Here is a 14,338-nt window from a genome sequence, read left to right as displayed (position 1 = left end):
TGCCACTTTTCGCGGAGACACAACTATCAAAAAAATTACGTGATAAGCCACATTTGTTAACTACGTATCCATTTAAAAACATTTTGAAAAATCATGGTGCGTCATATTAAAAAAAAAAAAACAATTACGAACATAAAGTCGAAAATATTTGGGCTCCACATACCAGTGCAAATGTCTAAGGAGCTCTTTCTGAAATCCTTACCAGACGACATTTTTCTTACGGACGAAAATATTGCCCGTAAGAGAAGATGTGAATATTGTAGAATCGAATTTAGTTATACTTGGGACGATGAAGAGTATGACTCTGTAAAAATGGAAGAATTGTATTGTTCTGTTTGCTGTACCGAGTTATTTGTTAATATGGAATGGTAATAAAAAATGTTTTTGTCAATGACTTTACATCCAATACTTTTATGTACCCACTTCGTTTCTTATTTGCATATTTAAAAAAAAATTAAATAATACCTAAAGCAATCAATTTTTGCAGCGTTCTTTATCACTTTTTTAGTTCCATTTGTTTTGCATAAACATATATTACAACATTTACACCTTCTTTCAGATACATATTATTAAAATTGCACAAGAAATAGCTAGATAATGTGTCAATTAATTATTTCATAATGAACGACAGAGGAAGTTATACTACAGACACATTTGCCACTAGATAGTAGGTACTACTCTATTGATATGTAGGGACTGCGTCCTACATTCGCCCAAGCTTTAGATGATATTAAATAAATAATGTATTAATTTAGCTTTTCCCGTTATGCGCAATGTGCATTTTAGTTAATAGCATACGTAACTGTTTATTATAACCGTTACAGGGATGAGCTTGTAAAAACATTGTAATATAAGTTATCTGTTTCCTTCCCTTTGTCGGTACTTGCCTTTGTGTTAATCTCTCTTTGTTTTATTTCTTTGTCAGTTTCCGAATATTGTTAACTTTAAGTCATAAACTAATTTGTAGCCAGCGGAGTAATTCGTGGGAAACGTTAGGATTCGCCATGTGCGAAACCGTTATAGGTTCTGTACCGCTATTCCTATTGCGTACCTGATGCAAGGTTATAATCATCGGGATCGCGGGAGTCACAGATAGTTCGTAGTCAGACGTCAACTCGACAAGTTGTCTCGTACCTATTATCACAGGTTGAGCTTGATATCGTATCGCTCCCTCGCGTTCTCTTGGTACCTATCTTTAACGGTCGAGCTCGATTATATATCGCTCCCTACTTATTATTTCGATTATCTCACCCAGGAGCCAAGACTACTATCAAATTAGCTACGCAGAAATTCATCTGGCCGTCTATCAAATCAGACTGCAGAGAATGGACTCGAAGCTGTTTAGAGTGTCAGCGTGCTAAAGTTACGCGTCACGTGTCAGCCCCTGTCGGATCATTCGCACCGCCTTCTACTCGATTTGAACACGTGCATATCGACATAGTTGTAATGCCAATGTCAGAACGATGCAGATATATTTTAACTTGCATTGATCGCTTCTCTAGGTGGCCTGAAGCTATACCTATTGAGAACCAAGAGGCAGAAACGGTAGCATGGGCATTCTACTCAAATTGGATCGCACGTTTCGGCGTACCGTTACGAGTCACTACAGACCAAGGCCGAAATTTTGAGTCGCATCTCTTTAGAAACTTAAATAATCTGATTGGTACGACTCAATTGCGAACTACTGCATATCATCCAGCTGCCAATGGAATGATCGAGCGATTCCACCGCCAATTAAAAGCTGCGATTAAGTGTCATCAAAGCGACCAATGGACACGAGTTTTACCTACAGTTATGATGGGTATTCGCGCAGCATTCAAGGACGATCTGCAAGCTACGCCCGCTGAAATGGTTTACGGTGAAACCATTCGCTTACCTGGAGAGTTCTTAGTACCCAGAACAATCAGCGATTTGGATACATCAGATTTCGTCACTCGATTAAAAACTAATTTTTACAACCTAAGACCAGTCGCAGGAACCCAGCATGGACGTAACAATATATTTGTGTTCAAAGACCTAAAGACAGCTAGTCACGTCTTTGTCCGTGTTGATGCCCCTAAACGACCTCTACAATCGTCGTATGAAGGACCATTCGCTGTTATATCGAGAAATGATAAAACATTTGTTATTAATAGACGAGGGCATCATGTAACCGTTTCCGTGGACCGACTTAAGCCAGCCTATGTACTAGCAGATAACATAGAACCGTCGCACGAGTTCGAGGATGACTCGGCACAGTTCTTTGTGAAACCAACAACTTCCACTACAAATAACGATGCGAGTACAGCTATAGCACCTGTACCTATTGTACAACAAGCGCCGCCTATAAATGATAACGTCACCAGAACCAGATCAGGTAGACGTGTCCGTTTTCCGGATTATTACCAAGCAGGTGGTTAATAAATAATTAATGTGATTAGTTAAGCATAATTTACCTTTTTTCTGTCATATATTTTTATTGTGTTTTCACCATGTTGTATCCATACATTTTGATTGTTGTAGTTATTTTAGCGTATATGATACTAACATAGTACTTAAGCGAATTGTAACTAACAATTGTATACACTGTACATCTAGAATTGTATGTTTATTATTTGTGTTTAGCTTTACTTCATTACTCTTATAGGTAGTTTGTAATATTTTTACCCTTTTCATTTGTGTTTTTTTTACCAAATGTTGTTTTATTCCTTTTTTCTATCGTGACTTCATCACTGGTAAGGGGGTACTGTAGGGACTGCGTCCTACATTCGCCCAAGCTTTAGATGATATTAAATAAATAATGTATTAATTTAGCTTTTCCCGTTATGCGCAATGTGCATTTTAGTTAATAGCATACGTAACTGTTTATTATAACCGTTACAGGGATGAGCTTGTAAAAACATTGTAATATAAGTTATCTGTTTCCTTCCCTTTGTCGGTACTTGCCTTTGTGTTAATCTCTCTTTGTTTTATTTCTTTGTCAGTTTCCGAATATTGTTAACTTTAAGTCATAAACTAATTTGTAGCCAGCGGAGTAATTCGTGGGAAACGTTAGGATTCGCCATGTGCGAAACCGTTATAGGTTCTGTACCGCTATTCCTATGGCGTACCTGATGCAAGGTTATAATCATAGGGATCGCGGGAGTCACGATAGTTCGTAGTCAGACGTCAACTCTACAAGTTGTCTCGTACCTATTATCACAGGTTGAGCTTGATATCGTATCGCTCCCTCGCGTTCTCTTGGTACCTATCTTTAACGGTCGAGCTCGATTATATATCGCTCCCTACTTATTATTGTAATTAGTGTTAGTTTAGTATTGAGTTGTGTTAATATAGACTTATTATTTTTACCGCGTCTGAACTTTTTATTTGCAACAATCCCAACACCTAAGTACATATACCAAACTCCACTGCCAAAGATATAATATGATATAGTAAACATATCTTCGTAATTGTTTTTTTTTTGACATGACGCACCATGATTTTTCAAAATGTTTTTAAATGGACACGTAGTTAACAATTGTGGCTAATCAAGTAATTTTTTTGATAGTTGTGTCTCGGCGAGAAGTGGCAAAAAAATGGAGCAGAAAAAAATTACATTATTTTTTTCATCCAAGTTCAAGGAAATGAATGTCTGTAAAAATATGCATTATGAACCCCATTTTATGCTCCTTAATTCTGAATTTATTTGGTTGCTCTCGCTTGCTTGGTTTAGCTGCAATAACAGTTTAAAAATTACCTTGATTTTTTGACATTTTCGTGGATAAGTCTGAAACAAAAGAAGATCGAAGGCTGATATTACGCATACAGTGTTCTTAGGACCTGCCACTACTGCACCTCAAATTACAACCAAATCCCTTGCGGGGGCCAATCTTCTTAGCTTAGCTTGCTAGACCCATTGATAGTGTTACCTATTGTTAAAAAATATTATAGATCCTTAATTGTAATAACACAATTGAATCGGGTCTGAAATTGTATATTTATATTGTGTTGATAATACTGTACGTAGTGTACAAAATATTTAGCATAATTAGAAACCAGTGAATTGTATTGTTTCCACAAAAAATACATTAATGTGGTTCAACTAAAAGTATGATACGGCACGTCGCCTGTCTATTTTTTCAAGGCATAATTGTGGATTTCATGATCATTTAAAAATAAAAAAATGTATATGATATGTACAAAATAAGAAGTACAATCTAAATATAATATCACGTATTCATGGTAAAATCAAAATTAATTAAATTTTAGTATAAATGAATCATTTCAAATGATATTTCGTAAAACCATAATATAACGTGTCGTGCCTTGGTTTCTGGGACGACCCTTGGCGTAGGTAGTGACTTGTGTAGATACACTGGCCCCATCCCATGTCCAGCGCTCTACCAAAAAGCCAGGTGCAGCGGCAGATGACACCCAAACGGCCAAATGCCACCATTTAAATAATAATAATTACATATTAGTGGCACTGGCGGTTGACACGTTTGAACCTTGGTCGTCAGACACCAAAACCTTAATAAACGAAATTTTCCGGAAACTTGATGGTCTGGCGACCTCCGAGCAGGGTGATAAGTGCCGTATTCAACCAGAAGGGTACGTCTGGTTGGTTGTTATTAGGCCGCTATTTTCATACAGCTTAGATTAGAAATCAACCTTATTGACAACCGACAATGTGGTACTTTTTAGTTGAAACCATACATAGTTAACCCAAAGGCTTAGTTTAGCCATACAGAAATACGGCCAGTGTCTTGAGGACTATGCCCCGGGTGACATTAAGTGTCGCGGAAAATTTATTATATAATTATTGTAAATATAAATCATCATATATCGACGAAATTATATAAGATGTATTTATTTGAAAACAAGGTAGGTACTTGTTATATTTTCTTGTTAAATAATACTTATAAATAATAGAATTGAAAAAACTTCATGTACTTAAATAAATAAAATAAAAAATATTTGGGGACAATCTTACACAGATCGATCTAGCCCCAAAGTAAGCAAAGCAGATTTACTTATAAACTCTTTATCTTGCCTCATGCCGACGAAAGTACTTCATCAACTCTTTTATTTTCTTGTACCAAGGACATTTAATACGATATCCCATTTACATGAGTGATAATATGAAGTTATAAATATTCATATTCGTACATACATATACCGTCTATTGAAGACGGACTCTGCTTTACCAATTCCTTACGGTTTTCTTAGTTATTATATTACATTACGGCCTTGACGCGACTCACAGTGCATCTCACGCCAACCAACAAGTGCGAGGGAGATGTCTAATGAGCCGACTATCATCGAGCATGAACTATCGTCGAAGTCGATCAAAATCGTAACTGTTAAATCAGAATTGGCCTCTTGGAGTACTTCCGACGAACAGTTGAGAGATAACAAACCGGAGCAAACATGCCTGAAACAACACTTTTGGCTGAAGTGGTTGGTTGAGACTTCGTTGTTTTTGTTAGCTTCATCATAAACACATAACCAGGCCAGGCTAGGGTCTATAAATAGTCGACTTATACGGCACCTCAGAACTTGAGCACTTTCTTTGGTATTTAGTACATTTAAATTACATAAATTCCAGTTTCATTCATTCATTCATTCATTTGTAGTTTTACATGTATGTAAAATGTATAATTGTTGGTGCAATAAAGAATATTTACTTACTTACTTACTTACTTTTCATACCAAACCAATCCACATACATTGCAGTTGAATTATGTTTGTAACATTAATAAATTGAAATTGAAGTAAGTAGTATATTTGATTACCGCTAAGATTCGACTAATCTTATATGATTGAACAATAAAATTAGCCATGTTTTAGTTTTACATCAAGGGTAGTTAATAAAATGAGAGCGCTGGTGGCCTAGAGTAAGAGCTTGTCACTTGCAATCCGGAGGTCGCGGGTTCAAATCCCGGCTCATACCAATTAGTTTTTCGGAACTTATGTACGAAATATCATTTGATATTTACCAGTCGCTTTTCGGTGAAGGAAAACACGGTGAGGAAACCGGACTAATTCCAATAAGGCCTAGTTTACCCTCTGGGTTTGAAAGTCACATGGCATTCGCTTAGAAGAAAAAGGTAGGTAATAAAATCATGCCTAAATTCGTCCAAACTTAATAAAAGTTCATTGTGAAATACAAAATAATTGTAAATTTATTTGGGTTTTACTCGTTGCATAACTGTTAGTTAAATTAATGTGTTCGAATTAAATACTTTAATTATGTACCCTCGTGTTTTAAATCACCCTTTCACGTTGTTTGTTGATATATGCAGCAACTTGTTTTTATTTCTCGATAAAAAATATAATATAATGTATGTATAAATCGTAACGCAGTTATTTCAAATACTGATAAAAGAAGAATAAATAAATACCGCGATGGACAACCTTTTCGCTAGGAACGACCCGGAGCGGGGGTCGAGACCTCTCTCCTGCAAGCGCCGCCCCAGTTCCCCAAGAAAAGATTTTGCCTCCGCACTCCAGCACCCTGACGTCTCCACGGCAAGGGGAACAAACAGGTAGGTTGCTAGCCCCGAGTACTTGTCCCTCTTTAGGGACGCCGCCTGCTCAGCAGCAGCTCCTGCTGACCGCACGGTGCAGCCAAGGTGCGTGGCGGCGAACGTACTGACGCAGGTGGCATCCCACAAAAGGCACTTACCCGTCTCCCACGGCAGTAGAGTCAAACCGTGCGGCCTTTTACCATCCGACCGACTAAGGCCTGGCGGCTCCAACACACACGGGACATTGGCTGACACCAGTGCCCTTCGAATAATATCGTTTGACGCGTGGCGCCGTGGCGACAGCTCAAGGCATGGTGCCCGTTGCTCTCCACCATAGACCCGCAGATGCATAGATGTGGTTCACAAACATCGCAGCCCAGACGAAGAGCAACGGCCACCCGCAACAAATCGTTGTCGAGCAGAGTGCCAAAGTTATGGGAGGGGACGGCGTGTAGCCAAGCCCCAGATTCCGGCAACGAAGCAGCGTTTAATCTGGCTCTATCAGCACCATCAGAACTCACTACTAACTTACTCCGTTGGCTCAGCGACCCAAAATGAGACTTGGCCTCCGACACAAGACAGCGCCACTTTTCTCGGTCCTGTGCGACCTCTCGCCAATTGTCGACTCGAAGCTCGCGCAGATCCGCCTCCACCATGTCGCTCCAGCGATATCTAGGGCGTCCGATAGGACGTCCTCCAGCTAGGCGACCCAGGTACGCTCTTTTTACGTTCCGATCTTCGTCCATTCTCTCAAGGTGGCCTAACCAACGGAGTCTGTGGGCTTTACTTTCTCCCATGATGTTAGGTTCAGCCACTAGGTCTTCAATCTCACGGTTCTTAAGGACTGTCCAACTTCCATCCGGTCTTCGTTTGGGGCCCAATATTTTACGGAGGATTTTCCTCTCGGCAACTAGCAGCATGTTTTCTTCCTTGAGTGTTAGTGTCCATGCACCATCAGAAGCATTATTTAAAATAATATACAAATACTTCAATATGTGAGTACCTACATAGTAGAAAACACCCTCACTCAAATAAATGCCCTTACCGGGATTTGAACCCAATACCATCGGCTTCACAGACTAGGCCAGACCGATCGGTCCTCAAAGAATCGATAGCAAATTTCATAATCTATTTAAGGTAATATTTGGATGGTGACTGCAGCTGCATTACTGCTGCGGCGTTGAAGCGCGCGGCGTCGCTGCCAATTTAGTTTCTAAAATGAGTGACGTTTTGCCTTATGACTACCGCGACTAGAACGTTCAATCAGTCACTCATTTTATTAAGAGCCACTGGCGCGTTCCATGGTTAGCCAACTAACTCTGAGTTAACCGATTAAACAGTACAGTTTAACCCTTTATAAAGCTTCTAGTAAGTTAGCTAACCCTGGAATGGGCAAGTGGGCCTAAGGAAATTAACAGTAACATTGCCCACATAAACGCCGCAGCAGTAATGCAGCTGCCCCAATAGTAACAAACGATGCTGCAAGCGTCATCCGAATGTCACTTTTAAATTAAATTATATTTTTATCAATGAGAAGATGGTCAAATTGACTGGTTTTACCTATTTTTTTGTCCTTAAATATCCAGAATTCTAGACTACCTACTGGAAGGGCCCTTACATTTAGGGTAACGCAGGTGGTGTCCGGACACGGTTGTTTCGGGCACTACCTGCACAAAATACAGAGGGAGCCGGGGCCCCAGTGCCATGAATGTGGTGCGATGGACGACACGGCCCAGCACACTCTAGAGGAGTGCAACCGCTGGGCCGTGGAAAGAGCGGCCCTTAGGGCGGCGACGGGGGTTATAGACCTCTCGCTACACAGCATAATAGCGGCGATGCTGGGTAGCGAGAGGAATTGGGAAGCGGTGGCCTCCTTCTGCGAAGAAGTCATGTCGCAGAAGGAGAAGGCGGAGAGGGAGCGAGAAACGTCTGCTGACGCGATTCCTCTCCGTCGCAGGCGGCAGGGCCAAAGGCAGAGAGCGCATGCTCGCCTCGAGCCTTAGGGCCAGCGGGCACTGGACCCGCATTGCACAGACGTCGTCGGGGGGCGGGGGATCACGCGTTTCTGATCCCCCCCTCCATTGTGAGGGTGCCCTGGCATTAAGCCGGGGCTGCCGGAGGGCGCCGTGGTGAATGTCATCATCGATCCCAGTGCGCCCTCATTAACGGCAAAGAGGGTGAAACGCCGGAGTGGGTTTAGTGGGTAGGGCTAAATTCTCCCCCCCTCTTCCCTGGAGAGGGGAAAGGAGTGGCGAGTCCCACACACCGTGCGTAAATGCATTCCCACTCCGTCAACAAAAAAAAAAAAAAAAAAAAAAGACTACCTACTGGAAAACTACTATACTTCACTCTGGATGTACGTTAGATCTTTATTTTTAAATAAATAAATAAACTGTCCGATTGTCGTGCATAAAGATAATTTGTAGTTCGTACTCGTAACTATCTATATCATGAAAATGAAATTATTTTAAATCTGACAATGTTGGTATGCTATAATAATAATAATTCAGCCTATATACGTCCCACTGTTGGGTACAGGCCTCCTCTCATGCGCGAGAGGGCTTGGGCTATAATCCTCAGGCTAGCCCAATGCGGCTTGGGGACTTCACATACACCTTTGAATTTCTTCGCAGATGTATGAAGGTTTCCTCACGATGTTTTCCTTCACCGAAAAGCTAGTGGTAAATATCAAATGATATTTCGTACATACTCATTGGTACGAGCCAAGATTTGAACCCGCGACCTCCGAATTGAAAGTCGGATGTTATATCCACTCGGACACAAACGCTCCATATTGGTATGCTAATTTTTAAAAACCAATGCTGGATAACTACTGAAATATATTCATTATTATCTCTATCAGGGAAACTACTGAATGCATTTGCTTGTGCCTTGCTAGTTTTTTTTTTTAGTTTTTTTGACGTTTGTAGGGGAGGTTTGAAGTATTGAATGTTATAAGAGATTCCTTATACATAAAATATTTAAAAAGAATACACCGTTATTTTAACTACATAAAAGCGATTTGTTACGTAAATAACGTTATTTTTATATTTATGTCCAAAGATTACTTTATTCTACACCGTGGTTTTTTCCAAACTCCATTAACTTCGGGGTATGACTAAGTAAATTTAAGGAAGCTAAATAGCATAGTTATTTTTTTAAGTACTTAAATCCTTCATATAGCGTTGTAACACGGGTATGATATTTAACTCAACCAAACATTATTTCGAACATCAATCATCTGACATAGTACTTGCGTATAGTAGGAAATGTATTAACTTACACTAAAAACTAGTCAATATGTAAACTGGCCCTAAGACACACGCTCATACCTTATCAAATAAAAATAAATTATCACTTATCTTCAAAATTGATTTAATTAGAAGACACCGGGTCTTTGGGGAAGTAATTTAAGCTCAGGTATGCACGCTTGAAATTAGCGGTGTTTCCAAAAACACGGTGTATACATACGTTTGTAACTACAATACAAATATAATAAATATTTATTAATATTTAATTTTTATAATATTAATATTTATATTAAGCTCTTATTCTGAATCTTAACTTAAATAATGCATGCTGTGATTGCCTTTAAGTGGGGGATCAACTATAAATGTGCTCTTTTAGTCTGTAAATTATAGTATGTGAATTGTATCTTCTGTTGGTGATCCTAATAAACAAATAATAAATGGTTGACACTAACATTGGAATACACCATTGAGTGCCGGGAACCCGCTCGTTGGCAGTTAATGCATTAAGCTACGCTCGTAGTGCTACGTCGTAGCTTGTAGCATAGTTTTCTTGGTATGCAGCGGAAATGGTTCAGTGAGGCACAAAGACAATCGGCCCGATTCGAACTTCAAGATACGTCAAACATTATTATCAGTATTAAAAGTCCCGTTTCTTCAAACAAAAACGTCACATTCATTTCGTCACTGACATACTCGTATACAATCCATATCGTAACTTTCGGAAATTTTTGATGTATATAAAATTCGAATTAGGCCGAATATGTCCAGATTAGTGATGAAAGGTTTAAATACAATTTTAACCAAACAAGTAACTTAATATAAAGTAGGTAGATACTTAACAAAATAAAAGCTTAATTAAGTTACATAATAATGCTCAATCCAAACAAACCTTTCATCCTTGCGCAACACGATCTCTCACAATTTACGACATTCTATCAAAATCCATCAGTCCGTCACTGCACAGTTCCATTTCGAATTCGAAGACATACTCGTAGTCGATGTGTGTCGAAACTTTTCCCTCCAACCGACGGCGAGGCACGCGAGGTGCTAGCGCGGCGGACAGTCGCGGACTGGCTGCGGGCGGCTGTTCCCGCCCATACTCTGATAGCCTTTTGTTATCGGTGCTCCTCACTTAGGATTTAAAGCTATTCCATATTTACTCGTAAAGGAGGCTTTGAAAGTCACTACATCTTATCTCTGACCGTAGTCACACAGTTTAAGAATGATTCTGACATGAATTTTACCAAATTGTAATCGTCACATACCGACACTTACCTCATAGTTAAGCCTTCATAAGTTTATGTGCACGCTTTTGGCTTTCAGTTTTTGTCATCAAGAAACTCATCGTGACTATATAATACAGCACCACAATATTATAATTGCTTTGATTCTCTCCGTGATAGACTTAACATTCCATGCAAGCCGCGTAATCCAACAATTCGAACGAGCCCGAACTCAATTTAAAGACGTTGTTCCATCTTAATCATCAAACCACTACAACTACGGCTGAAGCATAATAGTTCACACAGACTAACTCGAACGTACACTGACATCAAACTGATATCTAAATCATGTCATTTAGCTATCGTGCGTCTCAATCACGCCAAGACATGTACGCACAAGTAGGAGCAAAATGCACGATAACTAAATGACATCATTTAGATATCATTCTGATGTCAGTATACGTTTGAATTGGCCAGATAGTTGTATTGGATTTTTTCTACTTAGTTATTTATGTTCATTATAATAGAAACCTAAGAGTTTTTTAACAACATTAAAAGCTCATATTTATTTGCCGTCAAAGGCAGAAATAAAAAGTTGAGGAAAGGTAGAGGACTATTTTTATTTTAGCTCCCTATGTAAACATCCCAAAATAGCGTTTGAAAGTCCCGAATTTCGTCTCTGATAAGCCTAACAGTAAAATACGTTGATAGAACTTTGCCCTTTTGTTTCCTTTTTAGTAATTGATTTGCGGTGAGTCTCAAGTTGACGTCTTAATTGGAGAATTTCTGCAGTATTGTCCGGTAGAGAATGTCTTGAGGCATTAATGTAAGCCGGTACTTAGTTTTATTCCACACATTAAACTATTTTATTTATTTATATGAGCCTAAAGTGTCCCACTTCTGGGCAAAGGCCTCCCTCCTCCCTTTCCACGTATCCCGGTCTTGACCCGTCTTCCCCCAGTTACCATCATTCCTATCAAAGGCGTCAAAGCCATCTCGCCAACGCCAATTGATTCTTATTTTAGATCACAAGTCATCCGGCATACGGCAAACGTGTCCCGCCCAGTCCCAGTTCAGCTTAGCGGCTGTTTCAGCCACGTCAGTTCTTTTAGTTTTGGAGCGTGGTACAGTGCTTTTGATACGATCGGCCAACTTTACGCCGAGAATACTACGCTCCATGGCCCGCTGACAAACCTTAAGGGTGGATTTCTGAACTTTTGTCAAGAACCAAGTTTTTGCTCCGTAAGAATATATAAATAAATAGTACAGGACATAAGTACACAAATTTACCAAGTCCTACAGTAAGCTAAATAAGGCTTGTGTTGTAAGTACTTAACAATATTATTCGGTCCGGTCCGGTCCGGACCGGTCGTCAAAGTCGTCTCGTCGGTCGTCTTCAGTAAGAAATCTGCCTTCATTTGCTCCTTCATAGACCAATAGCTCTTTCAGGTTCGTCTTGTGACCTCCTCGTCCTGTCGTGCCTGGAAAGATTTGACCCGGGTATTTCTTGGACATATGACATTTCAGCTGTATCCACTACCACTTACTTTTTCGGAGTCATAAGCTTGGTCTTTGACATATTCATCAATTCGTTAATCCTACATCAATGCTTGCCCTACTTAGGTCTTGTAGGTAGTATGACACGGACCTCCGTAGTTGAAAACAAAAACAAAACTAAGTATGTCGTCGGCGAAAAGGATATTTATTAACCTCCGTCCACCGACGTCGATACCCTGGTTCTCCCTGTACATGAAACTAAAGTTGAAAAATACTTTATAGGTACATTTAAGAAAAACTATTAATGACTTAAAAGTTTCTAAAGTAAATATGTTTAGTGAAATTTCAATATAATGTACCCATAAAAAAATGAATCTTAATAAATGAGTAATAATTAGTCTGAAAATATAGAATTAATAATATCGAAAATATAAAAACTAAACAAAGGGCAAAGGTGCGGTGAATTTCATGAAATGGTATAAAAATGTTTTTCATAATGACATTATTCAGAGCGAAAAGAAAAAACGGCACATATTTGTAAGAAGAAATGACTGTCCACTATCCTCTTAAAATACTTTTTTCGTCATTTCGCAATAGTCGCTCTCAACATAGAACTCGGGAGCTAATTTGCGTAGAGACGAACACAGTTACGCCTTTTCTTCGTAAGAGGATAAAATAACAGAAGTCAGTTTATTCAGACGCCTTTGGAGACGGCACGTGTAACCCCACATTAAAAGCGCCAGTAGCTGAGCAGTAAGACGTGAGACCACAGATATATGATTATAACGGCCGATTTGTATTGAGTTCGCCTGTCGCAAGTTCTTTAACCCACACAACGCCAAGTAATTGAAAAAACAAAGCACACACACTTAAATACCGACGCTCCTATTGCATAATACACACGCATCATTTCCGTGTGGATGAATTTATATATGAGTTTCAAGGTTAGTTTGGAGCTAGGAACTTGAAACTATGTAAAAAGGTATTATATTACATGACATGGCGTTGCTGGACCTGAGGGGCCGAGTAAGCCCGTTAAAAAAGTTAATCGCCATATGTGAGGGTTACGCTGAGCAGCAGTCTTAGGCACACACTATTCAACCAAAAGCGAAATACTCATTTTGAGGCTCCAAAGTATAATTCAGATCTAACTGTGCCTAAGATCATGCTGGGTGGGGTACCCCTCAGGGTAGTGAGCAGCTTTAGATATCAAGGGCATATGCTCACCGGAGATCTGAAGGACGATGTAGATCTGGAGCGGGAGAGGAGGGAAGGGGTAACAATATGGTTGCTCGCAGATTTGCACGTTGTAAGACACAAGTTAACGCTCTTTAGGGCATAGGCATATTGTCAAACTTTTTACACGTGCAAACTGAGGGCAACATTTACACAAAGGGCCTATTACACGCTGTGAGTTCAGTACAACATCATTCTGAGGATGCTGTTGAAACTGCCGAAGCACTGTAGTGCTTCGAGCATGTTTGCAGAGGCACGAATAGATGACTTTAACGCCATTGGGCGTAAAAGAATAGCGTCTCTGTTGAAGCTCGTGCATGACAGTAGCAACAGCCTCCTGAGGACTTTGTTTGAACGTGCAGATTGCCGCCTCACAAAGTACTGAGTGAATTGAGTAAAGAGTACTGACTGAGTAAATTGTGAATTGTACCTAAGACCATGCTACTCAGCTAACCTAACCCTCACATATGGCGATCAACTTTTTTAACACGCTTACTCAGCCCCTCAGGCCCAGCAACGCCATGTCATGTAATATAATACCTTTTTACATAGTTTCAAGTTCCTAGCTCCAAACTAACCTTGAAACTTATACATAAATTCATCCCCTTTTTAACCCCCCTAGGAGTTGAATTTCCAAAAA

General features: G+C 39.7%; 1 protein-coding gene across 2 annotated transcripts in view; it reads right to left on the bottom strand.

Annotated features, from left to right (window-relative positions):
- LOC133522073 (cell adhesion molecule Dscam2-like) overlaps positions 1-13,245 on the bottom strand; it is a 96,376-nt gene extending 83,131 nt beyond the window's left edge. For both annotated transcript variants that reach the window (XM_061857270.1, XM_061857271.1), the window contains exon 1: positions 10,632-13,245. In XM_061857270.1, coding sequence (XP_061713254.1) covers positions 10,632-10,638 — 7 coding nt within the window. In that variant the 5' untranslated portion in view covers positions 10,639-13,245. The remainder of the gene's footprint in view (positions 1-10,631) is intronic.
- Positions 13,246-14,338: the final 1,093 nt, after the last annotated feature.

Source organism: Cydia pomonella, chromosome 10 (genome assembly GCF_033807575.1).
Source record: "Cydia pomonella isolate Wapato2018A chromosome 10, ilCydPomo1, whole genome shotgun sequence".
NCBI lineage: Eukaryota > Metazoa > Arthropoda > Insecta > Lepidoptera > Tortricidae > Cydia > Cydia pomonella.
Note: the sequence above shows the minus strand (reverse complement) of the source record. Positions and strands in the feature narration are given on the sequence as shown.